At 41.0% G+C, this 26,185-nt stretch overlaps 1 protein-coding gene across 1 annotated transcript in view; it reads left to right on the top strand.

Annotated features, from left to right (window-relative positions):
* The first annotated feature begins 12,458 nt into the window (after window positions 1-12,458).
* Window positions 12,459-26,185, top strand: part of POLD1 (DNA polymerase delta 1, catalytic subunit) — a 29,903-nt gene continuing 16,176 nt past the window's right edge. Inside the window, exons 1-10 of the mRNA XM_089531517.1 lie at window positions 12,459-12,603; window positions 15,972-16,186; window positions 17,046-17,159; window positions 19,589-19,729; window positions 19,847-19,972; window positions 20,675-20,843; window positions 21,593-21,707; window positions 22,499-22,628; window positions 23,486-23,652; window positions 25,321-25,425. Of these exons, the coding sequence (XP_089387643.1) occupies window positions 15,982-16,186; window positions 17,046-17,159; window positions 19,589-19,729; window positions 19,847-19,972; window positions 20,675-20,843; window positions 21,593-21,707; window positions 22,499-22,628; window positions 23,486-23,652; window positions 25,321-25,425 (1,272 nt within the window). The 5' untranslated portion in view covers window positions 12,459-12,603; window positions 15,972-15,981. The remainder of the gene's footprint in view (window positions 12,604-15,971; window positions 16,187-17,045; window positions 17,160-19,588; window positions 19,730-19,846; window positions 19,973-20,674; window positions 20,844-21,592; window positions 21,708-22,498; window positions 22,629-23,485; window positions 23,653-25,320; window positions 25,426-26,185) is intronic.

Here is a 26,185-nt window from a genome sequence, read left to right as displayed (position 1 = left end):
TCTTAAGATGCCTGGGTCATTTAAACAGTATACCTCCAAAGTGACCCAAAGCAGCTTTATTTTGGCTTGTCTGTTTGGGCCTAAAGATAATGGCAATCATAAGAAAGGCATAGGTAGGTGAATGAAAAAAATCATCCCTGGATACATTTTGGAGGAAGCCCTCAAGTGGTCTTTGGAAGGTTCCATTTTTTTTTTAACTTATGGAAGGCATACCTGGCTTGGTTGTTTCATTTCACATATTCATACTGTTAGATTTGCATAAAAGGTTTGCTGAAACATGTTGAACAGTTTTTTTTGGGGGGGGGGGGGGTTGTTGGTAGTGCAAGAACCTATTCCCCCTTTTCCATTTTATTTCTACCTCTGGCATATTTTTTTTTTCTGTTAAAGAAGTAATGCCCAGAAACATACCTATTTTCTTAATAGAGGTAAACCTGTATATTGATAAATCCCATTTTGGGAGAAAGGCAGGATATAAATCCAGTAAATAAATTTTTTAAAAAATCCTGCCTCAGAATGAGAGCCAGAAACTTGGAACCAGCAACTTCTAAATTCAAAAGCCAATGTACAGTTTGGGTTTCCAGAGTCATTCCAGATGTAGGAATCAGTTAGCTCTAACCCAGCATTGTCTAGTTGTGTTGAACTACAAACCTCATTCTGCCTAGACAGCCTGGCCAAGAGCAGGCATAGACAACTGTCCGAGGCAGTGCACCCGCACCATACACTCTCACTGCAATTACTATTACTATTATTATTTTGCCCCCAAATTTCCCCAAACATAGGATATACTAAATATCCTATATGCAGGATATACTCAAAAAACGCACAATCTTCAGGATATTGTTGGCCACCAGGAATGAAGCAGAGTGGGAGCCATGACGGTGAGTGGAATGGAAAGGCCAGATTTTTTCAAACAAGAAGACCTTAGATCAGGGGTTCCCAACCTGTGTCCTGAGAAGCCCAGGTTCTTCGTGGCTGTTCCAGGAAAATGAAAGAAATTAAAATTGAATGAAATTAAAGAACAAGTATATATTCTTAGATATACTCCCGAACACCATTAACTTGTAAGACATAAGGTAGGCCTCTTAGAGGCTCCCCTATAGAAATAAGGGCTCCACAAGTCAAAAAGGTTGGGAACCCCTGCCTTAGATGTTCCCATTCAGTAGAGTGGCCACATATGGACAAAGGAAAAAAACAGACATATTTGTATACACAGATGCAAATTTAGATATTATGGTTTCAGTTTAAATAGAATTATAGGACATCTTACCATGTAAGGAAGAACGGCCAGGTAATCTGTGTGTCTATTTGGTTAGTCTATTGTCCAGACTGTAATAATCAGTTGGCAACTTGAAGAACGCTCCTTTCTCCATTTACAGTTATCTTTAAACTGGACAGCTGGTTTAGACAGTGTGCATATTTAGATAAAGGATTGCACTCTGTAAAACAGAACACTCTGCCAATCATTAGGATGAAGGTACACTTAGACTAAGGCCACTTAAACCTGTGGAACCTGAGGTTTGTCATGACCAAGGTAAGTCTCCCTCATTTCAATAGGTTTGCTTTAAGTACAACTATGCCTGGATCCAACCCTGAATATAGACTGGGATGGACAATATCTGGCCCTCCCAATATCCTTGGACTGTAACTCCTGTCAGTCCTAGACACCACAGCCAATGGTGAGGGACGAGGGGAGTTTGGCAACAGCTGGATACCACATATTTCCTATCTCTGATTTAGACAATAAGGAAGCAGATGAACAATTAGTCTGGTTTGGCACATAGCAGCTTCTTCTAAACTAGCTCCTTAGGCTGTTTCTTGAAGAGTGGGAGGTTACTGCAAGCCTTGCAGATTTGCAGGAAACAGAGTCTAGATGAAGTCATGTTAACTTATCTGAAAGAGGAAATAGAAACAGAAGATCTGTTAGCAGTCATAAGGACAGGCACATTTTGGAGACAGAAAACAACAAACATTTAACATATTATGACTAATTTAAGATGATGTGGGACATAGAGTTATTAACCAAAATGACAAATTTAGCAGGATATTTTTATAGGAATCAAAATAAATGTCCATATTTATTCATTTCTGGCATAATAAGCTTAACAATAAGGTGCCACCACACATGCATGTGTGTGTTTATGTTTCTTGTTTGTTTGTTTGTTTCCAGGACTTATATCCTACCTTTCTCCAACAATGGGATTAAATGCAGGTGTTGTAATGTTGTAATGCTGTAAGGAAGATTTTTAGAATAGTACTCTGTTTGACTTTTTGTACATAGTGTAGTGGTTTGAGTGTTGGACTATGACTCTGGCGATCAGGGGTCAATTCCTCCCTCCAGCATAAGAACCCGTTGGGTGATCTTGGGCAAGTCACACTCTCTCAGCCTTACAGGATGGCAATGGCAACCCCCCTTTGAAGAAACTTGCTAAGAAAACCCTATGATAGGGTTGCCTTAGCATCACCATACGTTTTTTAAAAAATGACTTGGAGGCACACAACAACGGCAACAAAATAAAAGAAAACTAAATATTTTTTCTTCAGTTTTATTGCTTCAGATTAACTTTAAACTCACTTGTTTTTGTAATTTGCTAGAGTTTTATCAGTAAAATTGATAATCAAACCTTGTTTGTGTTTTTTCTAGTACAAACATTCAATAAGATTTTATCACAAACTGACCTGTCAGTTGACCGAATCTTTTTTTTTCACTGACCAAATCAAATCAGATACATGGTTATCCCTCCTTCAGCATAGCCATATCTATGACACTGACAAAATTTAGGGGGGGGGGGGGAATTGTAAGAAAGCACAAATGCAACAGCATTTGTTAAATTTTTGTGCACAATTCACTTTTATATTAGATAAGAACAGTGACCGTATGCATTTAAGCAGGAGCTACATGTTTGCCATCAGTGAGCTAGATGAGGCATGAAAAATAGAAAGGACATATATCAGCCCTTCGATTGTGTCCCTGTATGTTATCCAAGTATGCTTATGGTTCTAAATGAATTCTTAAAACAGAGTAGAACTTGTGAGGTGCTCCATTTGTTGCTACAAAACTACAAATCCCTGTATTCCTCAGTATTGGCTATTTGACTAAGGCTACTGGGCTTAACAGTTTAGCAACTTTTGAAGTGCTGCACAGTTCCCATCTTGGCTTAGGAGGTCCTCTTCCTTTGCTGTAGTAATTCATCAACACATTTAAAGGGGCAGAAAATGTAGCCTTGGCTAAGTTCTAAGTAAATATAATCTAACATTCCATAGTAAGTTATTAAAACCAGAAGGAGAGAGTCAGCTGAAGCCATTTAAGAGACATGCTCTAAAGTGTGAGCACCATGATAGAAAAATCCTTTCCCTCTCTTCCACCAAGCAAACATCTCTCCAGCAACAAGATAATGGGCCCAGATATCTTGATCCCGCATTGATCTCTCCTGTACAGGGCCAGCCTATGTCATTTTGCACTTAAAGGTGAACGAGAAAATGGTGCAACCCTTGTATGTACAAAAGTTAACCATTGACTTAAATAAACTGAAAATAAACTGAGTTGAATCTTTGTTGTTCAGATGCATTTCGGATGCATCTGATTAAATTTGGAGGACCCCCCTCCAAACAAAACCCCCACTTACCCCCGGAAAACCGATATCGTATTTTCCTCTGAGTTTAAAAAAAAGTTTTGGAAAGTCAGCAGTGTGAATAACTGATGCGAATAGACACTGGATAAACCTGGATAAAACTCTGCATGCCCTGAACATTTGCACTATCACCTCCATCTTTATTCAAGTGCTGGCACGTGTGAGTAACAGAGGTGTGTATAGATAGATGTGATTCTGTAGTGTGAATAACAAACCCGGAATGCGTGGGTGAGATTATTCGTGTTGTCATGCTAAAAAAAAAGACATTTGAATGATCCCCCAGATTGGCAGCTGGACTTTACTGCAGCACTGGTGGCAAGTCAATATCTGCATGCCCCCCAGCTGTTTTGATTTGGCTAAGATAGTCCTGATTCATTCTTGACTGTCCCAGTTTTTTTAGCTGCTTTTAAAATGTTCAATTTCTCTCTCCTTCTCCCCCTTTTCCCTTGTGTTTCCTCAATTGGTACAAACTAAGTTCAAAGTGTAAAAGTAGTTTGCATTCAGTTATGTGCGTGGGGGGGGGGGGAGGAGGGATGAAATCTTGCCCTTCCCAGTAGACTCAGGCAAAAGCAACCTGCTACAACTTCTCCTAGCTTGTGTGTTCAGTTTGATAGCTTTGGGCATCTTGACCACAATCTGCTGTTGCTTGGCCACAAGTGTCCTGGTTTTCATTTCTGAAATGTTTGAGTTTATGCATCCACCACTGGCTGCCCCTGAGGAAGCAGCAAGCTTGGGTTGTGCAGGGATCATGGCTTGTAACACAAAAGTCTGTGCTCCAACCTTTTTTTACTGCCCATGTCCTTAAATATGTGATATTCAAGGTAATCACTTCATTTTGCCTACAAGTAGTCAGCATGCCATAGTGGTTTGAGCGGTGGACTACAACTCTGGAGACCAGAGCAACAACCCCAGCTCAAACATGGGGATGACCACTGGGTGACCTCAGGCAAGTCACATGCTCTCAGCCTCAGTGGAGGGCAATGGCAAACCTCCTGTGAACAAATTTTGCAAGACAACCCCTTGATAAGCTCGCCATAAGTCAGAAACGACTTGAATGCATACCACAACAACAGAACTGTCAGACCATATCCTGGCCTAAACAGTTGCTCTCTTTCACGTTACAGAATTAGAGCACTTTGATACCACTGAAACTGTCATGACTCCATTTTAGGAAATCCTAGGAAGTAGTTTTATGAGGTAGTTAGAATTCCCTTTCAAGAGAGGGCTTGTCCTCAGCAGAGGATGTTATCACACGGGGAAAAGCGGGGGTTTAAATGGACATTATCCTGTGAAAATCTAGCGATCGTGGTGAAGATTTTCACAAAATCATAATTAAAGAGGCCTTATCCTGGCAATAACCAGGTAATAACCAGCAACAAATGATTGATGGGGAAATCCCATGGATGATTTGTTGCTGATTATTACCAGAATAAGTCCTATTTAATCGCGATGTGTGTGAAAATCTTCACCATCATTGCATGATTTTCACAGGATAATGTCCGTTTAAACCCCCACTTTTCTCCCTATTTCCTCCCATGTGATAAAGTCCGGAGAGGAGAGGACAGGAGGGGACACAATCTTGCCCTTCCCAGTAGCTTCAGGCAAAAGCAAACTGCTGCAGTATCTTCTCTTCTAGATTATGTGTTCTTCCTCATTAATAACTTTTACCATCTTGACCTCACTCTGATCTTGCATGGCCACATGCATTCTGGTTTGCTTCCATGAGATGTTGGAGGATATCCACAGGGGAAATACATTGGAACAGGAAGGGAAACATGAGGTAACAGCCAATAATGTTTTGATAAGGTGAGCCTGAAGAACAAAGGCATTTGAGCTATAAAGGAGCTGCAGTGGTTTAACATGGATCTTAAGTGGGTCTGACAACAGGTCAGGTATGATAACAAAAGATGGGCAAAGTGTCATAAAAAGAGGAAGAGGCCATATTAGGAAGTATATCTTTGAGGGACTTTCTAGTCTGGGACCATATTTAATTCTTCTCTTCTGCCACAACAAACCAGTCTTTTATGCATTCCGTATCACCAATTCTGCTTTCCTTTAAAGTGCTTTGTTTAACTTCACAATATATAGCTGTCATTCACTGATACTGATCAACAGAACAACACCCTCCATGGTTACTCTGTTTATGTACAGAGTTTCCCAAACTCTGGCCATTTTAAGCATATTTCCTTAAGCAAATCCGCTCTCATATCTTGTAATCTAAGATTAGAGGATGGCACAGACCTTTCCCAAAAGCTCCTTTTTGTGCAACAGACTCCTGAATTTTGCAGCCAATACTGGAAGTGTAGTTTAAATAATAATAATACTAACAACATTTTTTCCAACTTCTTGGAAGAGACTCTTGAAGAGTTTAAGAGCAAGCAGAGCAAATAATTAAAAGAAGAAATCTCTGGATGATTTTTTAAAAATTTAATCAGAACATTTTAAGAATAATTTTAGATATTTTATTTCACACCTGAATAAATATGCAAAAGGGGCACACATGGATAGTTTCCTGTCCATGGCCCATGCCCTCACAGTTTGTTCCAAAACACAGTTTAGATCAGAGTTTGAAAGTAACTGATTACAAATAATAAGTAACTTGTCATCATCCCCAGTAAGGAAGGCTTGACAGGGTCAAGTAATGTTGTGCCACTACAAGGGTGAGGTACCATCACATCCTTTTCAGTGTAATTGTTACTATTTCTACAATACTCTGTTATAGTGTGTCCTTACTCTTTAGATCTGTTTTGTACGAAATACAGTACTACTGTTTTTTTCCTTTTAAGTAGCTAAAATGCAACAGTTTTAGTTACTTCTGAATTATGAGAAAGGACAGAGTTCTCTTTCCAAAACTGTTGACTACAGTTGCCCTTCGTATCCACGGATTCTTTATCCACAGATTTAAGCATCAACGGTTTGAAAATATATAACAAAAGATATAAATTCCAAAAAGCAAAGCTTGATTTTGCCATTTTATATAATTGACACCATTTTACTACCCCACTGTATTTAATGGGACTTGAGCATCCACAGATTTTGGTATCCATGGGGGGGGGGGGGTGTCCTGGAACCAAACCTCAGCGGATACCAAGGGCCCACTGTATGATGGTACTTATGTACTTTTTCAGAGCCTGGTAAAATTCCTTTTATTGAACCACAGCTCACTTAAGTCCCTGTCATTGGAGTCCTCTTCCACTAGTCAAAGAGAAAGGCTACTGTTAAATTGCACCTACCTCTTCTTAAGTAACAAGCCCAGATGTGATGAAGGATCAAGCTGTCTCAAATACCTATTACCTTCTTGTTTTCTCTGCCATTTTCACATTCCTCTCCCTCCTCTCCCTTTACCCTTCATCCATTCAATTCCCAGCTCAGACACGAAATCCACTGGCTGACCTTGGGCAAGTCACACTCTCTCAGCCTCAGAAAGGCAAAGGCAATCCCCCCCCGCCCCAAATAAATATTGCCATGAAAACCCAGTGATAAGGTCACCTTTGGGTTGCCGTAAGTTGGAAATGAAGGCACACAACAGCAACATGGTACGTAGTTTGGACAAAGAGATGGGCTTGTGCATCGTTTGTTAAGATTGCTTATTTAAATATTATGTTAACTGAAGCGAGACACTCTGAGGAGACAATATTTTGCTAAAAAATTAAGCACGTGGCTTCAGATAAAATTTGAAGCCAGCTCCCTTCCGAAGCATACAGTGGGCCCTTGGTATCCACTGCCGTTTGGTTCCAGGAGCCCCTGTTGACACAAAAATCTGTAGATGATCAAATCCAATTAAACGAAGTGATGCCATTCATTATATAAATTAGCAACATCAAGGTTTGCTTATTGGAATGTATATTGCTTTGAGATATTTTCAAACTGTGGATGGTACAGGGATAAAAAGTCCATGGATATGGAGGGCCGACTGTAATTCAGGTCACTTTCCAGTTAGGAACCACTCCTTGCTATAAGCCCTGCATTTTTAATGCAAGTACACTCTTTAAAAAATGCAAAACAATGACCAAGCAAACAAACCCAAACAACAATAAAAAAGTGGGTAAAAGGAAGTACTTTTGCTTGAAGTGAGAAAAGGGAAACTTTTTCACAATGGGGGGTTTACATGGGAACCAAACTTACTACACACCATTGGCCAGGGTTTACAGAAATTCATTCGGATTATAAGAACCTGACAGACGAATTTTGCCTTGCAGCTAAAATGGCTGCCAGCACCCTGCTCACAATTTAGTCCCAATCTTATCTTCTTATTTGCATACTTAACAAAGCATCCTTTGTTTTTTTATAGTGGCCTTTGGCACAGTCACAGTTAAAATACTGGGCACACTTCTGGTTGTCCCACTTAGTTCAGGATTCTGAAGCCCAGAGTTGAGAAAGTTACTTTGAAAAGTTCTAAGATCCCAGGAGTAGACTTCTAATAAGTTGTATTACAATTTTCTTAATTTTCCCATTTCTCAGAAATAACTAACGGGGACACTTTTAGTCACTTTTAACAAATATGAGTATGACACCTGACTACAAGCTGTTAGTTACATTTTCTTCTTTACTGCCACCATTTTGTGAGGCCCTACAAGTATAAAATTAGCTTACAAAAGGTACAAAGTGTATTGCTTGTCAACTGCAACTGCAATGTGACAAAGCTGTTGGGAAAAATGACTTGATCTCAAATAACTAGTTATTTGGAACTAGTTATTATCCAAACTTTGATTAAGCTCGCCAGCTCCTCCTCACTTCTGACCACAGCATTCATTACCAATTTATCCTGGGGGGAGAAGGAGTATTTCAAATCACTATTAATTCTCATTGCTTTTTTCACTGATACCTGATTTGCAGAGCATGCAAGACCGGCGGAAGACTTTTTTGCTGCCTAAGGCAAAATGAAAGATAGCATGTTGCATACACACACACATCTCTAATTGGGCTAGCAGTTTAATCTTTCTTCAGCCCTGGCAAATAGATAGCATTGCCCACTATGCAGCAGATTAGTTTGAGGAGTGCAGCATAAGACAACTGGTACATGCAGGTCTCTCTCATGGGCATTCACACTCAGTTTTTCCTCCTGAGAAGATGCGGATCGCCAAGCTGATGCAAATCTGGATCATTGTTCCCATTACGTTTTGGGTTCGCGAATCTCAGCGAGTCATTTTAACCCTTGTGTTAGTCACACATGTCATCGTTTCGGGATGGGCATTCCTTTGAACGATACAGAGTAATCCAAATTGATTCGGAAGCGTATTCAGACTGCTGAAGATGTGGATCAATGCGGATCTTTCAGGAAAACTTGAGGGGGGGATCCAGTTTTGAATATCCTGTGTTAAGTGGGTTTTTTGGTAGCCCCTCTTCACCAAAGTGCACCGAGTGCATTAAGGGTGAAAACCAAGGAAATAACCTGGATTCTTCCTGGGTTATTTTTGTAGTGTGAATGGGGCCTGGGAGCTCAGAAAAAAATGGCTGGTGGCATGCTGCTGTTTCCCAGAATCTATTCTCCAAAACAGCCATCTCATTCTGTCCAAAGCATTCTGCCAGCTCTGAGATTGCAAGTGTGCAGACAGGAAGGAAATTGTGCAATCAGACCATGACGCTCCATACATTGGCAGTAGGTCTCTTAACACATATGGCCCACAGCTTGTGCCCAATAATGTTAGGCCTTTCGTACCTATTAAAAAAAGTCACAAAGGTGGAAAAATAACAAATAAGTTGCCAAAATTATTACACTCTCCCTATGGGCTATACCTCTGGGATATTTTTGTCTCAACATGCAAACTGAAGACGAGCTCTGATGAACTCAAAAAGATGCTCATGAGTCATGACAGTTTTACTTAATTGATATTTGCCTTTGCGACCATTTCAGATTCACCACTTGACAAAGGGGATGCATGAGCATACCATCTCAGGGAGACTTTTATCTAGTCCAGTTTTTCAGCTTTCAAATAATGTTAATTGTTTAGCCCTTGTAGAAGCTATATGAGACAAAATATGCAGGCTCTAGTCTACCCAACACGTTTAGTCATGACTTTCACTGACAAAGTGTGAGCAGTGCCATTGGTAGCGGTTGTTATTGTTGTTGTTAATTGCCCTGGAATCCACCTTGATTCATGGTGACCCTGTGGATGAGACATCTCCAGATCCCCATCCTCTACCACTCTACTCAGGTCCTTCAGGCTCATGCCTATGTCCTCCCTGATTGACTCTAACCATCTGGCATGTGGTCTTCCTCTCTTTCTACTGCCTTACACCTTTCCTATCATCATTGTCTTTTCTAATTATTTATTATTCCTCATGAGGTAGCAAAAGTACAAAAGCCTCAATTTAGTATATACAGAGATCTTGTAGCACCTCTGAGACTAACTGAAAGAAAGATGTTGGCAGCATGAGCTTTTGTAGACTTAAGCTTACTTACTCAGATGCATTTGGCATTCAGCCTCAATTTAGTCACTTCAAGAGAGAGTTCAAGCTTAATCTGCTCTAATACCCATTTGTTTGACTTTCTGGCTGTCTGCAATATTCAGCACTCTTCTCCAGCACCACATCTCAGATTAGTTGATTTTCCTCTTATCTGCTTTCTTCACTGTCTGGCTTTCAAATCTGTACATGGTGACGCAGAAAACAATGGCTTGGACAATTCGGACTTTAGTTCTCAGTTGTGTATCTTTACTCTTTAGGATCTTGTTCAGCCCTTCCCATTCCTAGTCTTCTTCTGATTTCTTGACCACAGTCTCCATTTTGATCAATATTTGATCCCAGGTAGAGGAAATCTTTAACTATTTTGATTTCCTCATTATCTACGTTGAATTTATGTAGATTTTCTGTGGTCATTATTTTTGTTTTCTTTATGTTTAGCAAGAAGCCTGCCTTTGCACTTCTTCCTTTACCTTTTTTGGGGAATCGTTCCAAGTCTATGATGTTTTCTGCTAGTAATATTGTGTCATAGATTGCTGATGTTGAGGAGTGGAGCTAGCTATAGAGATAATCACAAAGTGGCCACTTGTCCTCAGAACGGACTGCCTTTGGTTCATTCTGAACCTGTCTTTTGGTCAATAACCCTTTTTGTGGTTCAAAAACTCGTCCCTGTTCTTTCCCTGTTTAGTCTACCTCTGGTACCAAATTCTGTGTTCAAGAAATAATGCCCAGGAACACACCTCTGTTCCTACACACCTCGCTGGGGATAAGCACCACTGACCTTTGTGCTATACACATTTGTCTAGGCATTCTGTGCACCACAATTCAAAAAGGATGTGGACAAGCTGGAGTGAGTCTAGAGGAGGGTGTCCAAAATGGTGAAAAGTCTGGAAACCATGCCTTATGAGGAGTCACTTAGGGAGCTGGGTATGTTTAGCCTGGAGAAGGTTAAGAGGTGATATGATAGCCATGTTTAAATATTTGAAGGGATGTCGTGTTGAGGATGGAGCAAGCTTGGTATCTGCTGCCCCAGAGAATAGGACACAGAGGAGCGTCATGGCGCTTCTCCGGCGCTGTGTCCATACTACGCAGCACCGAAGGGGCAATGCCAAGCTGTGGCAACGCAGCTATGGCGCCCTTTTCAGGGCACGAAAAGGAGATGCTTTTTGCGGCTCCTTTTCACGCCCTGGAAAGGCCGGATCGGGGCTGCAGCATGTGGTTGCCGTAGTCTTGATCCTGATAGGAAAGGGGCAGCATCCCAGCCTATTAGTTCACTTGCTTGTGTAATTTAAGGCTGCATCTGCACTGCAGAAATAATCCAGGTCTGCACCCAGGCTATGAAGGATTTAATTACAAATTTATTAACAGAAGCAAGACTAATTATAGCCCAAAAATGGAAAATGGCAATTAATGATAAGTTAACATGTAAAATTAAGGTTTAAAAAAGAGAATAAAGAGGAATGATTTTGAAGCAATATAGAAGGTATTTGTACAAAAGGTTCTAGTAAAAGAGCTACCGTTTTGGAAGATAGAATATTAGGCTGACATGAAGATATTAGGCTCTGGCGAAGGGGTGCATTTGGGTACAGAGATAAGTTAATTAATGATAAATTAATAGTATTACACTTTAATGGAATTATGAATAGTTTATCTTGGGAAAAAGGATAGACATAAGAATGAAGATATCAATAATAATTTCTGTGTTTTTTAAAAAAAATATTGGTTTAGTCAGTATTAAATAGTTTAATACGGATAAGATTTAGATAAGTTAATTAAGAAAAGATAAATAATGTGAGTTATAATATATTGTATATGCATATTATGTATAAGATTCTAAAAAAAATACTATTTTAAGTATATTATTATTAATATTATTATTTTAAATAATAATACAATTATTTTTTAAAAAAAGAGATATAATCCACGTTGGCACCATTTTAATTGCCATGGCTCAATGCTATGGAATTCTGGGAACTGTAATTTTTTTCCTTGTGGCACCAGATTTTTTAAAATACTATGTTAACTATGTTATATTATTATTATTATTATTTAAAAAAAGAAAAATAATCCAGGTTGGCACCATTTTAATTGCCATGGCTCAATGCTATGGAATTCTGGGAACTGTAGATGGGTTTTTTTTTGGTGGCACCAGAAATTTTAAAATACTGTTTTAAGTACGTTATATTATTAATAATAATACAAATATTTTTTTAAAAGAGAAATAATCGAAGTAATAATGCAGCCTTATTAAACCCTGTGTCTTTTTTTCCCTATCTATTCCCCCACATTGTCACTCAGGAGTTCTGAGAGCTTCTGCGCCTGCGCGTTTGGACGGACGCTCTTTTCCGCCCACTCTAAAGATGGCGGCAGTAGCGCGCCCGGAGTCAGAGATGCGCATGCGTGTTGCGTTCGGCGGCTGACGGAAATCCGAGAGTTTGGTTCCTTGTCACTCTCTGCCGGCGGCGGCCAATGAAGAGAGCGTTGGCATGGCAACAAGGCACTGAGGAAGCAGGCTCCTCCCCTGAACTGCTTGGCGGGAGAGTGCTGCAGAGGGACAAAAGGGGAGTGTGAGGTGAGAAGGGTTTTGGGGGGCGCTGAGGGAAATGGGGACAACAACAACAACAACAAGTCGTTTGTTGAGTCTGTTGTCGTTGTGAGAAAGATGTTTGCGAAGGGAATGAATCCATAGTTGAGGGCTTTTTTGAAGGGTGGGCCCAAATGTCCTCTTTAAGGGAATTTTGGACTTCAATTCCCAGAAGCCTCAGCCTTGTTGGCGAATGGTGTGGGATTCTGGGAGTTGAAGTCCAGAATCCCCTGAAAGCACAGTTTGGGGACCACTGGAACTCCAAGGGTTCTGGGGAGTCTAAAACAGCAAGGATGCATGGCTGCTCTTGGGGGCATGGCTGGGAAAGGACTCTGTGGGATAAATGACATGTTTGGACTAGAGTTCTCACAGTCCATGAGCCACCATGCTCAGTGCCATAGTGACTGGGGTGTGTGTGTGAGGAAGCTGTAGTCCAAAAAAGTGACATTTCCAAGGGCAGAATTCCAGGTGGGCTGAGTGAGCGAGGAAAGCAGGCTCGCCCCTCCGTATTCACTAGGCTTTGGGCACAAGGCCCCCTGAATATGGAAAAACCGCACATGTTACAAAAACACAGGCCTGTTACAGACTGCCCAAATAAAGCTGCTTCGGGTCTCTTTGGAGGTATGCTGTTTAAATGATGCATGCATCCTAAGAATCCGGAAGCTGCACCAAAGCTGCACTCCAGTGCTTAGGAATGGAGTGTGGCTTTGCTGCGACCTCCAGACTCTTAGGACCCATGCATCATTTAAATAGCATACCTCCAAAGAGACCCCAAGCAGCTTTATTTTGGCAGTCTGTAACAGGCCAGTGTTTTTACCTGAGAGGACACCTCTCTAGGAATCTCTAGGTCTTTCAGTGCAACCTTTAAAGTTGACCATAGAGTTGCACTGGAGGGCCTAGATGTTCCTAGAGAGAACATGTTAATCAAATCCACAAATATCAAAGCCACAAATATAGAGGAATGAGTGTAGAATTAGGAAGAAAATCAGCTAATTCAAGATGTACTGGAAAAGAGACTCGGGTCCAAAGCATGCTGCAGAAATAACCCTATTTGAGACCGCCTTAACTGCCCTGGCTCAGTGCAAGGGAATCCTGGGAACTCTAGTTTGTTGTGGCACCGGAGCTGCCTCAGACAGAGAAGGTTAAACGTCTCACAGAACTACAGTTTCCGTGTTTCACTAGCATTGAGCCAGCGCAGTTAAAGCAGTGTCAAACTGGATTACTTCTGGGGTGTTGTTTTGGCCCTCAGGGAGGTCAGTCAGTCAGTCAAATTTTATTGCTTTTGGCCAATGACCTTTGCATAAAACAATATCACAATAACAACAAAGTACATACATATCATATTTGTAACAGAATTAAGGAGGTCATGGACATCAATCTGCAACCCTGAAACAGAGCAGTGTAAGATAGTGGGGCTTGGAGATGTCCCATGCACATGTACACATGTGAGAGCTGGACAGCATAGAAAGCAGATAGGAAGAAAATCAACTTCTTTGCTGGAGAAGAGCGCTGAGAATACTACGGGTGACCAAGAAGACAAACAAATGGGTCCCTGAACAGATCGAGCCTGAACTCTCCCTGGAAGCCAAGATGGTTAAACTGAAGCTGTCGTACTTTAGCCACATGATTCATTAGGAAAGACAATAATGGTAGGAAAGCTGGAAGGGAGCAAAAAGAGAGGGAGGCTACATACAAGATGGATAGACTCAATCAGGGAGATCACAGGCCTGAAATTACAGGGACTGTGTGGAGCACTGGAGGATAGGGAGATCTTAGAGATGTATCATCCATAGGGTCACCATGGCTTGCGGCCAATTCGAAAGCAGTTATCAACAATAACAAAAGGTGAAGGAGGGTAGTTGTGGAGGAGAATTGTGTAAATAGTGAGTGAAGCTCATCCAGCTTTATGGTTGTACTTGCAATGCAAGTGGTACCTCCTTTTCAAGTATTATGTGTTGTGAGGTTGTGTTAGGGTGCTGTTCCCTCTGGGATGTCAGTAAAAGATCTGAGAGTTATCCATCAAACCTAGGGCTAGGGGTGCATGTACACAGTAGAAACAATGCAGATTGACACCACTTTAACTGCTACAGCTCCATCCTACAGAATTCTGGGATGAGTAGTTTTGTGAGGAACCAGCCCTCTGGCTGGTATTGTAAAATTACAAATCCCAGGATTCCATAGGATGGAGCTACAGCACTTAAAGTGGTGTCAGGCATTATTTTTTATATCATCCCTACTTGCCATTTTACATAGCAGTTGGCTAATCATTTGTGAAAGACTAATCCTAGTGGTACCTGCATCTGATTCATCCTTCTATGCTGCTTTGATTGTGGCTATGGACAAAATTCTCACACTAGATATCTGAACTATCTCCAAATGTAGGGCGACTGCTGTTTTGATCTGAACATCCCTTCCCCTTCCTAGTGTTTTTCTTCTCAAAATTGTTGCCTCCAAGTTGTTTCTCTCAACATGGAGGAAAATTTGAGGGTCTCTGTTCCTTTGTGTTTGGGAAATGGATTTTAAGTGGATAAAAGGGGCAATGGGTGATCATTCCCTGCCACCATTCATCATTGCAGCTGCCAAGGCTGTTTTATGTAAAAATGTCTACAGAGTGTTCTGTATAATCATAGCATTGTACAGTTGGAGGGGATCCCAGAAGTAATCTAGTCATATCCCTTGCTGGAGATATATTAAACCTCTGATTAAAGTATTCCTGACAGATGATAACCCAAGCTTTGTTCAAAAACTTCTAGTGAAGGAGAGTCCACCGCCTACCAAGGCAATCCATTCCCCTGATGAACAGTCAATTCTGAGCAAACAAGCCAAGCCCTTCAGTTTGGAGATGTGTACTGGACCTCAAGTGCCACCTCAGGCTTGAGAGACCCAAGAATAAGGACTTTTCCAATTACTGTAAATACAGAGAATACCTTTCCTTGCTTGTTACTTTTTATAACCCACCTTTCCCCCTCCTAATATTTATTCAAAATCTTCTGGTAATCTAAACCAATTAACAATCCTTTATGTTTTGTCTTTAAGTGTCTTAATGAGCTCTTCAGTTTAACTCTGTGCAAATGAAAAAAAGATGTGAAGTAATTAGACAATAAAGCTTTTAATCAATATAAGCAAAGCCTGTACATTGGTAATGGGTGAAAGGCAGTTCTACTCTTGACACCAAAGAATGTGAGAACAGCTGCTTGTGACAGGGATATGGAGTACAGGTAACTGGCGTTGGCATATCCTATTCTGATTCTGCTCTGAATGTGTGTCCAAAAGGTATGGAGGCCTTTGGGGAAGACTTTGGCTTTGATCAGGGAGTGGGCTGATTGCTGACATGGGGACATCATTTGTTTTTGTAGGAATGCCAAGATGGAGAACAAACGGAAGGCTTCTACGGCAGGCTCTGGCAAAGGGGATCCCGCTTTGTCACAATGGAAAAAACCACGAGGAGGGGATTGGGAGGAAGATGGTCCTTCCCAATTTGAGGAGGAATTGGCTTTTCTGGAAGATCTGGAATCTGAAATGGCTCTGGAGGCAAAGGAAGCACAGCTGGCCCCAGATGCCATTCCCATTGGTGAGTTAGATGGGGACAAAATAGGGAGAACACTCCCTAGGTAGGTGAGGCTGAGGGATTTTGGGTTGAAGTGAAAAAGCAGTGAAGCAGTTAAGTAGACTGATTGGCATCTGTCATCCAAAACAGTATGATTGCTGTGTTGTGTGAACTCTTGGTTTTTGACATGAATATATACTATATTATTATTATTATTATTATTATTATTATTATTATTATTATCCTTTATTTATGAAGCGCTGTAAATTTACACAGCGCTGTACATACAATCTTTTTAATTAGACGGTTCCCTGCCCTCGGGCTTACAGTCTAAAAAGACATGACACAGAAGGAGAAGGGAGTGGTGGAGGGAAAGGGTAAGAGGTCCAGCAGTTCCTCTCTACCTCCAAGGCCTGGACCAAGGCAGATGGACTGGAGGGAGGGCTTGGCTTCATAATGGATGGTTAATCATTTTCCAGGGAAAATTAAATCTGTCTGTCTGTCTGTCTGTCTATCTATCTATCTATCTATCTATCTATCTATCTATCTATCTATCTAATTGTTTTATGAAAGTTATCTATATTCTTTATTATAGGATTTAGTTTAGTTTAGTAATAAATTTGACAATTGTTCCATTGTGGTTCCTTGAGTAACAGAATAATATAGAACATAACACATATCTTAATAAATACCACTTTTCAAGTACTGTACCAGTTCAAGAAATCTCTCTGTCTCTCTCTCTATGCTGCCTTTCTCTTTTTCCTAACTTTCAAACAAGAAGATTGACCTTGGGGAAAGTCTGTTCTTTAGTTTTTCAGGTTTTGGGACTGGCAAAAAGAGGATTGGTGCTCACCTCTATTCTGGGTTTCTGACTTCCCTTCAGGTAATCTCTTCTCATCAGTGAGTAACCCCAAGTGGCAGAGACCACTGCCTCCCAAAATAAACCCCAAAAAGGAGGTGTTGTGTTTCCAGCAACTGGAATTAGATTACTACGTGGGTGAGTATGTACCATAAGCAGGTTGAGATACTGGTGGAGAGTACTTGAAGGCTTTGCAGGGTAGATGGGCTGGGACTACATGGTTCTGTTCTTCCTGGTAAAGGGTTTGCAGAACAAGGTATCTGTTTTATCTGACTAAACAATGACTCCTTGCTGCTGGAGGGGAAGTTCTGGTGCTGTTATAATTCTTGGGGCTTTTGATAGGTACAATAGCCCCATAATGTCGCCAGCTTTGCTTGCCAGGCAGAGTGGGCAAGTCTGGAATTCCCCAGAGAGACTGGAATCATCCTATTTTTCTTATTGCTGAGTTGTGGGAAGACACACACACACACACACACACAACCAAAATAAAAAATATTACAATTTGTTGATATGATTTAAAAATGCAAATGACTCCATAATCAAAAATTCCATATGTTCGTTCCATTAGCTCAAATAGCTTCCTCACCACAGAAGAAACAAAGTTCAAGCCACAGGAGAGCAGCTTCTCTCCCTGCTTTCAGTGCCCTTTTCTCCCTTGTAGAGGTACCCATGTACAGTGGCATCCCTAGGGCTGGTGGCACCCTCCCATTGACCTCCTCCATACAGAATCCTTAGCAATGCTTTTTTGCATTAATGTTGCTCATAAATCATGGTTCCCATATACCACTGAGTGTAATGCTAATAGTTCTGACATAAACAACTAGAAAAGTTAAAATTATTCCTTCAAATTACAATATCATATGCACAACCTAAATGTATTTACATATGCATAGTGAAGATTTGGTGAAAATGCATTTTTCAAAGAAAATTAAAAAAGAATTTACTAATTTTAAAATTTTTAAAAAATTTAAAATATTTAAACATGTAAAATTTTGAAATTTCAATTTTAAAAAATTCTAGAGCCTCTCCGTTCTCCTCCCATTGAGTTTCACTCTACTCCCACCATCTTTTAAAGCATTTTAAAGGGATGCAGATGAATGTCACGGCCCATTTCTGCCAAAAAGTAGGTGTTTCAGGAGCAGCGCTGTCACCCTCCCTTCGGGTGTCCCCTGGTGTGGTCTGTAACCCCCCCACTCCCACCCCTAGTGACGCCACTGCCCATATATATTAGAGGACATTTGCAAAAATAATTATCTATCCTGATGGGATCTGCAGGTACACAAAGAGAATGAACCAAAGTTGTTACCTGCATTACATGAACAAAAGACACCTTTTGTTCAATACAATTTTCAGAAAATATCCATCCAAAATGGTGTGTACATCTCTGGTGGCTTCCTTTCTTCTTTATGTTTATTCACATATTGTATAAAGGAGGAACTAAATTTTCCAAACTTCATTGCTTTTGTCAGTGTTTTCTACTGCTCTAGCTATACATGTTAACTTTTCCATCAGTATACTCTCCCAGATGTTAGTCCACCAACGTTTCATATTTACATTTTCCAAGTAACTTCCTGACAGTAAGGGCAGTTCGACAGTGGAACAAACTCCCTCGGAGTGTAGTGGAGTCTCCTTCCTTAGAGGTCTTCAAACAGAGGCTGGATGGCCATCTGTCGGGGATGCTTTGATTGTGATTTCCTGCATGGCAGGGGGTTGGACTGGATGGCCCTTGCGGTCTATTCCAACTCTATGATTCTATGGCCTGTTACAGACTGCCAAAATAAAGCTGCTTCGGGTCTCTTTGGAGGTATGCTATTTAAATGATGCATGCATCCTAAGAATCTGGAAGCTGCACCAAAAGCTGCACTCCGGTGCTTATGAATGGAGTGTGGCTTTGGCGCGACCTCCGGACTCTTAGGACCCATGCGTCATTTAAATAGCATACCTCCAAAGAGACCCGAAGCAGCTTTATTTTGGCAGTCTGTAACAGGCCTGAGATTCTAAGATTACCCTAGTTTCATATACTAAAAATGTAATTAATTTTTTATCTTGTAGGTTTTGTTTTTCTCCAGTGTATATTGATAACATCTGTGTTTTCCTTTGAAATGTTATATTTTTATTTGTAATTTTTGTCATTGTTACTATCACATTTCCCCAGCATTTCTGAACAATCTAACCAAAGACTAACATAAATCCCTTTCTGTGTGTGTGTGTGTGTGTGTGTGTAAAGAAATACTTGTAGGAAGGTGTCTTTGGAAATCTGTATGCAACACTTTTAAAAAATGTGATTTCCTTTTTGTTGTGGTTGTTGAGTAGGTGGGTGGGTAGAAGATGCTAGCTCTGATGGCAGTAGAAAGAAAAAGCTGATGAAATAAGGCGGACAAAGATTTTTAAAAAAAATAAAAGGTGACTTAAAATAACCTTAAACAGCCTTTCGACTTGCATTTATCATTTCCACCACTGTACTAACGAAGCAGTTTATGCACATGAAGAATTTTTTTTAGCAGAAAGACATTGTATGTTATTGACTTTCAACATCTGATCGAGTTTTCCTCATTTACTGGATGCAGGTACTCACATTCCTGGATTCCCAGGATCCACTCAGGGCCCAGTTCCAGTTTTGAGGATGTTTGGTGTCACTGAAGCTGGCAATAGTATTTGCTGTCACATCCATGGTTTTGCTCCATATTTCTATGTGCCTGCCCAGGCTGGTGAGTGTGCAGTTAGAATACAGGAAAGGGAATCCTACAAAACCATCTTCTTTATCTTTCCATATAAATAATTCCCTATTCTCACTTTTCTCTCTGCCTTGTTTACTTTTTCCTTAGGGTTCCAAGCAGAGCACCTGGCTGAATTTCAGCGGGAGCTGAATGCTGCTGTCATCCGGGACATGCGGTCCAACAAGGATGGTCTTAGCCAAGTTGTTTTGGCAGTGGAGATCTGCAACAAACAAAGTGAGCACTTTTGAAAAACAGATTTATGTGTATGCAGTCAGGGAGATGTTTGGTTAAGCCCGGATTTGGGGTGCTTGCTATCCTTAAAACCACAGCAACCCCACTCTATCAGTATCTCAAACAAGGTTGCCACTTTCTCCTTGCTATTAGTGGTATTCTTCTGTTGTTTTCACTATTATCCTTCTGTGCTTTTGTAATAGCTGCGCTAGTCTTCAGTGGATAAGATTGTGTTATGTTTGTAAAGATGTGAGAAGCCTTTACTACATGGGTGTGGAACTTTTGTCCTTTCAGATAATAAAAGTGGAGATTGTACTAAAAAATAATCTGCAAGCCAAAGTTTCCCTAACACTTCTTTTAAGGGCTCTTAGAAGAGAGACCAATCCATCCTAGTCTCTCACCCAATCTGGGTGTATAAAAAGCCGTTTATTTGATAGCTTGTAATAAGTAAGAAGTTTTTCCAAACTCCAAAGAGTGAAACCTGATGAAAACAGTATCTGTTTTTATTCTTGTGGGTTCATAATGTTTATGAGCCTACTGTATGAAATACAGTCTTCCCTGGATGTGCAGAATTGGTGGAAGTGGAGAGATGCAGATATTAAAGCTGTTGATTATAGTATAGACATTAGGGTGGGGAAAATGTGGTAAGGGGATCCATAGTCTTCAAAAGAGACTGAATTATTTTTATGACTTCTCTCACTATAGGCATGTATGGCTACCATGGGGAAAATCTCATACCTTTCTTGAAAATTACTATGGCAATGCCCCGACTAATTGCACCAGCAAAGAGGTTGTTAGAACAAGGGCTACGGTGTGGAACTTTAGGGGTACACCATTATCAAGCCTATGAGGCTAATATTGATTTTGAAATCAGGTAGGACCCACTGTTGTGGCACTTTGCTTTCCACCTTTAAAACAGCTTATCTTACTTTCTTGTGGTACACCTACTAATGCTGTGCATTCTTGACAAAATGAAGTTTTCAATAGCTGTTTGTTGTTGTGTGCCTTCAAGTAATTTCCGACTTAAGGTGACCTAAGGTGAACCTATCATGGGATTTTATGGGGCTGAGAGTGTGTGACTTGCCCAAGGTCACCCAGTGGGTTTCCATGGCTGAGTGGGGATTTGAACCCTGATGTCCAGTGTTGTAGCCAATTCTCAAACCATTACACAACGTTGGCTCTCTTCAATAGTTGTAGTTACTTGGAACTGTATGCTATTTGGAAAAGGCTTAGAAATGGAAATAAGAAAAGGATTAGATAAGGTTTTGTGTTCTTGCATGTTTTGGTTGTAGAGAAGCTGTTACTTAACTAGGATCCTGTGGTTTTACATGAGCAGAAGTGGGATACAAGCATTTCTGGATAGATTTTGCTTGTACTGAAAGTAACTATGCACTTAATGCTCTCATATGCTCTCCTTCAGCCTTCCCCCTTTATGTCTTTATGAAGTTTATCTTCTAAATTATTCTCCAACCTTATTTGTAAACTGCTTTATGATAACTTTTTCTTGAGAATGGTGATAAAAAAATACCTTTAAAAATAAATTTGAGGCTGGTGGGGAAGATGTGAATTTTCAAGTCTTGCTATCCAGCTCCCATCATACTCAAGATTTGTCTTCCAATTTAGGTTCATGGTGGATAGGGACGTTGTCGGATGCAACTGGATTGAATTGCCTGCTGGAAAGTATCATCTGCGGCAAGAACAGTCTGCTGGAGAATCTAGCAAGGAGAATCCACCCAAGGTGCTGTCGGCTAGGGTGCAGGGAGGCGGCATAAGGGCTCATTCATAATTCTGTAGGCATAAAACTTGTCTTTACCCAGCAAATAACTCAGTGAAAACCTTTAAGGAATCGGTGCGGAATGTGTAATCCTACAGATTTTGTTGGATAATAATCCCATTCTGCCTGAATGTGACCATGTTGGATGGGTTTTCTAGAAGTTGATATCCACCACTGTCTGGGGGGCCACTGCTTGAGAAGTTGGAATCAGATGTTAAACTATGATTGGATCATACTTGTCAAGAGCAAATAAGATTTCTTGTGAAGTGGTGCGCGCGTGTGAATTCTTGTACAAGTGGCTCTTTCTATCCACGGATTGGAGCATCCGTGGATGGTCCTGCCCCGTTCTCCACAATAGCAGTACATGTATGCAGTCACACCAGTGCAGTTGTTATGTATGTCTTGCCATGATTGGGCAGAATGGGACTTGAGGTCCTGTGGAATTCACCAGCTGCAGGGATGGGGGGGCGGGGGTCCAGAACAGAACCCCTGCAGATATGAAGGGCCAGATATGATGGAGGTGCTTGGTCAAAGTTTGGTGGTACAGGGATCCAGTTAGTTGCAAGGTACCCAGAGAAGGGACGTCTGTTCTAGAAGATGTGGGTGCAGCATATGTGGGCTTAGATTTAGAAAGCACACAAGAACTATTAAGGGTGAAGAGTGTTTTAGATAAACTAGAAGCAGGTTGTGGGAGCTTTCTTGTTAAAGGCTGTAAAAACATCTCAGTTATTCTGCCTTTTCTTCCCCACCTGTAGGTGTCGCTTTGTCAGCTGGAGGCTGATGTGGCTTGGATGAACTTCATTAGCCATCCACCTGAAGGAGAGTGGCAACGCATTGCACCTTTACGTGTGCTCAGTTTTGATATTGAATGTGCCGGACGCAAAGGTATATCGAAAGTTGAAGGGGCTAGGTGCAGCATGGTAAAATAGATTCAGCTTCTAGGTGTAGGTGACTAGCTATCTAAAATCTTTCTGGATAATCACCCATTTTATAACAACTAAAAGTTTATAACTCTGAAATGGTTTTAGCATGGGACAGTCTGGCATACATAGATCTCTTTGGAACATCAAATATAAAAATGTCTGCTCTTTAGATCAGCAGAGACTTGGCAGAGACTTGAGAAGGTTTTCCAGTCCATCAAAACCTGATTCGTTAGGAGGTGACTTGTGCAGCAGATCTGGCAAACTGAGAATTGTTGTTTGCCCTGGCTGAAAAAGTTGTTTTGGCTGCATGCACCAGGCAGATTGTTTGGGTAAATTATGTTAATATGGTGGGTCAATAGTGGAAGGTGATATTCATTCAATTTCAGAGTGAACAATTACTTCACAATATTGTTAGGAGCAGAATGTCTTTTGGTAAGGTTTGGAACTAATGAAAACACCACCCTTTGCCTGACAGTGGGACAGAGTATGGCCTAAGGGGTTGTAAGATGAACCTTCAATGTATTCCTGTTATAAGGAGTTAAAAATGTGACAGTGGATCTATTCTAGTTAGGTGTCCATGTGAATGCTTACCCCCCCAGAGTCCATAGTTCTGAGACTTAGGGCCTCAGAGCTTTTTGGTTCAGAACTCAGAATCCTTGCCCAGTGGCCATAGTGGCTGGAGCTTCTGGAAGATGATGCCCAACAAATCTGAGAACCCAAGTTTGGGAATTGCTGGGATATCTGCTGAAGGATAGGATGGTGGGGTGGGGGTGGGGAGCAGTTCTGGTGTTAATCATCCACTTGTATGTTTCTGCTCAGGCATTTTCCCTGAACCAGAGAAGGACCCAGTGATTCAGATTGCCAATATGGTCCTACGCCAGGGGGAGAAAGACCCCTTTGTACGTAATGTCTTCACTTTGCAGAGCTGTGCCCAGATTGTTGGTTCCCAGGTGCTCTGTTTCAGAAAGGAGGAGGAACTACTCAAGGTAATAATAATAAATTTTGGACCACAAAGAGACGTTGGTTGGGAGATTCGTATTCCATAAAATTAATTTGACACAGTTATGAAGATGGGGTGAGGCCTGAATGATAGGGCCTATGGATCTGAGGGGCAGCAGTCAATTGGTGGCAAGGGACACTGGTTAGTATGGTGGAATGCTGTAGAAAGATCCAGGATGAGCTGAGAATGTGGGGAGAAGGTATTATGTATGTATTTGAGAATTATGTCTGAATATAAAGGAAATGGGGCAACCTTCTTACTTCTAGGTGCCTGACCTTGAGGGAGCTAGTAGACCTCAGTATTGGTTTTGCCAGTAGACAAAATGAGGGAACTGCCTAAAAAGGCAGGGACAGCAATGCCTGAGACCCCCAGCCCTTATTTTGTGTTGGAAGGCAGAGCAGTGTGTGCCACATGCTGTATCTTTTACCCTTTAAACTGTCTTGCTGCCCTTAAGTGTGGTTGAGGATGCTATCCATCCCCATTATTAAAGTAAGATTCAACTGACAACTCAGTGTCTATATGTGTAATTTGGGAGGGAGCATCTTGTCATTTCCCTCAGGCAGCAAAATACCCTGGACTTGCCCCTTGGAACATTCTACAGCAAAGAAGCTGAAGATGAATAGCAGACTTTACTGCAAAAAAAGATTTCCTTGAAACCCCTCCCCCCCTTTAAGAGGTTGCATCTGCAGAATGCTTTGCTCTCTGTGCTGACAGAAAAGGGAATGCTTAAAAACATTCTCCACTTAAGAATCTTTCTGACTGCTTTCCAGAAACATTCTTTGTGGGAAAAGGGTCAGTAGATGGATATATGGCTGCTCTATTCATTGTTTCCTCTTTCTTCTAATGTGTCCTTTTTTTATACTGCTGTAATTAGAAAAAAAATTGAACTGGGAGTGAGGAAGCCTGGTATCTTGACTAGGAATATTTCCAACACCAATGCTTGTAAAGATATAAGGAGCCCTTTATTTGAAGTTAAACTATTTCTAACTTACACTGGGTCTTTTTTGAAGTTATCCCCCAAATGCTGTCAGCTCCAAAACCCTCAGAGGTTCAGTTTGCTAGAGATTCTGGTGACCAAATCTTGTGTCCTTATGTACTTTTGAAGCTGTTACTGCTTCTAGGTGGAATAAATCAGTCACCACGGGCAGCAGGTGCTGAATGACAGCAGCGGTGGTCCCTTGGGTGTTCGTTTTGAGTTCCTTGTCCACTCCTATATAGCCCTTAAACTAGCCTGCTGCTTCTGGTACAATTGTTTTGTCATTAATACTGAGTTAACATTCAACTGCAGGGGCAGCATCTCCTTTACCTCATGTCATAAAATGTTTTGGTTCAGTTCCATGTACTCTGTTGAACAGCATTCCTTCCCTACCCCTTGTAGAAGGCTACAAACACTCTTGTTTGTAAAAGAGATGTCACTTGATGGCCTTCCTTTGTTTAGATTTCAAGAAATCTGAGAGAAGGAGGATGACATGAGATTTGCAGGAGCATTTTTTTAAATCTTTTTTTCTGTGTTTCTCCTGAACTCAGGTGGCAAGGCCTGGAAAGACCTTGGTTTGAGATACACAAAAATGAGAGCTTCTGTCAGTTTGAGTGACAGTGGTCTCAGTGTGTGGAAAATTTCTACGATCCAAATAACTCTTCACTATTCTTCCAGACCTGGGCAGAATTCATACGAACTGTGGACCCTGACATTATCACTGGTTATAACATCCAGAACTTTGATCTTCCCTATCTTATAAACCGTGCCCAGACTCTGAAGGTAAGTACCTTCTTCCTACCTCTTCTCCCTGAATGCAGTTCTGTTCTCATTCACACAATCAGCTTTACCCATCCTTTCTTCAAACATATGCAGTTCATGTTTCCTAGGTACAAAACACATGACAGAAATAATCCAGTTTGAGACTGCTTTAACTGCCCTGGCTCAATGCCAGGGAATTCTGGGAACTAATTTGTAATACATTAGCCTTTTCTGTCAGAGAGCTCTGGTGCCACAACAAACTACAATTCCCAGGATTCCCTATCACTGAGCCAGGGCAGTTAAAGCGGTCTCAAACTGGATTATTCCTGCAGTGTGTTTTGGACCCTATTGTTTACATGTATTGATTTGTCCAACAAGTTCTAGATCAGGAGAGTTGAATTCTTTTGTCTGAGTGACACAGTGTCAATGGAAATTAATTTCCACTTTGGAAATTCTGCACTCTCTTGCTCCCAAAACAGTGTACATCACAGTTGAAAAGACTGTACCCCTTGATAAATTTTAATGTGCAGTGGTATGTATACATGCTCAGCATGCAGTAACATAAAGAAGTCAAGTAACGTGTTTGTCTGTCCTCCACATAACGTGGAAAATGAGGGGAAGAAAAATCACCCCACTGCCAAAAAAACCCTTTCTTCCCTTTCTGCATTAAAAGCTCACAAGAGAGCATACAATGGGCTGCACCTTGGCTAAAAGACCAGTCTGGCAAATTTTATTAACTGCCTTCCTGACATAGCCACGCTCCCCAAAATAGGGTATTAAA

This window comes from Sceloporus occidentalis, unplaced genomic scaffold (genome assembly GCF_023333645.1).
Source record: "Sceloporus occidentalis isolate IW3139 unplaced genomic scaffold, rSceOcc1.0.p SCAF_7, whole genome shotgun sequence".
Lineage (NCBI taxonomy): Eukaryota > Metazoa > Chordata > Lepidosauria > Squamata > Phrynosomatidae > Sceloporus > Sceloporus occidentalis.
This window is presented reverse-complemented; position numbering and strand designations above follow the sequence as displayed.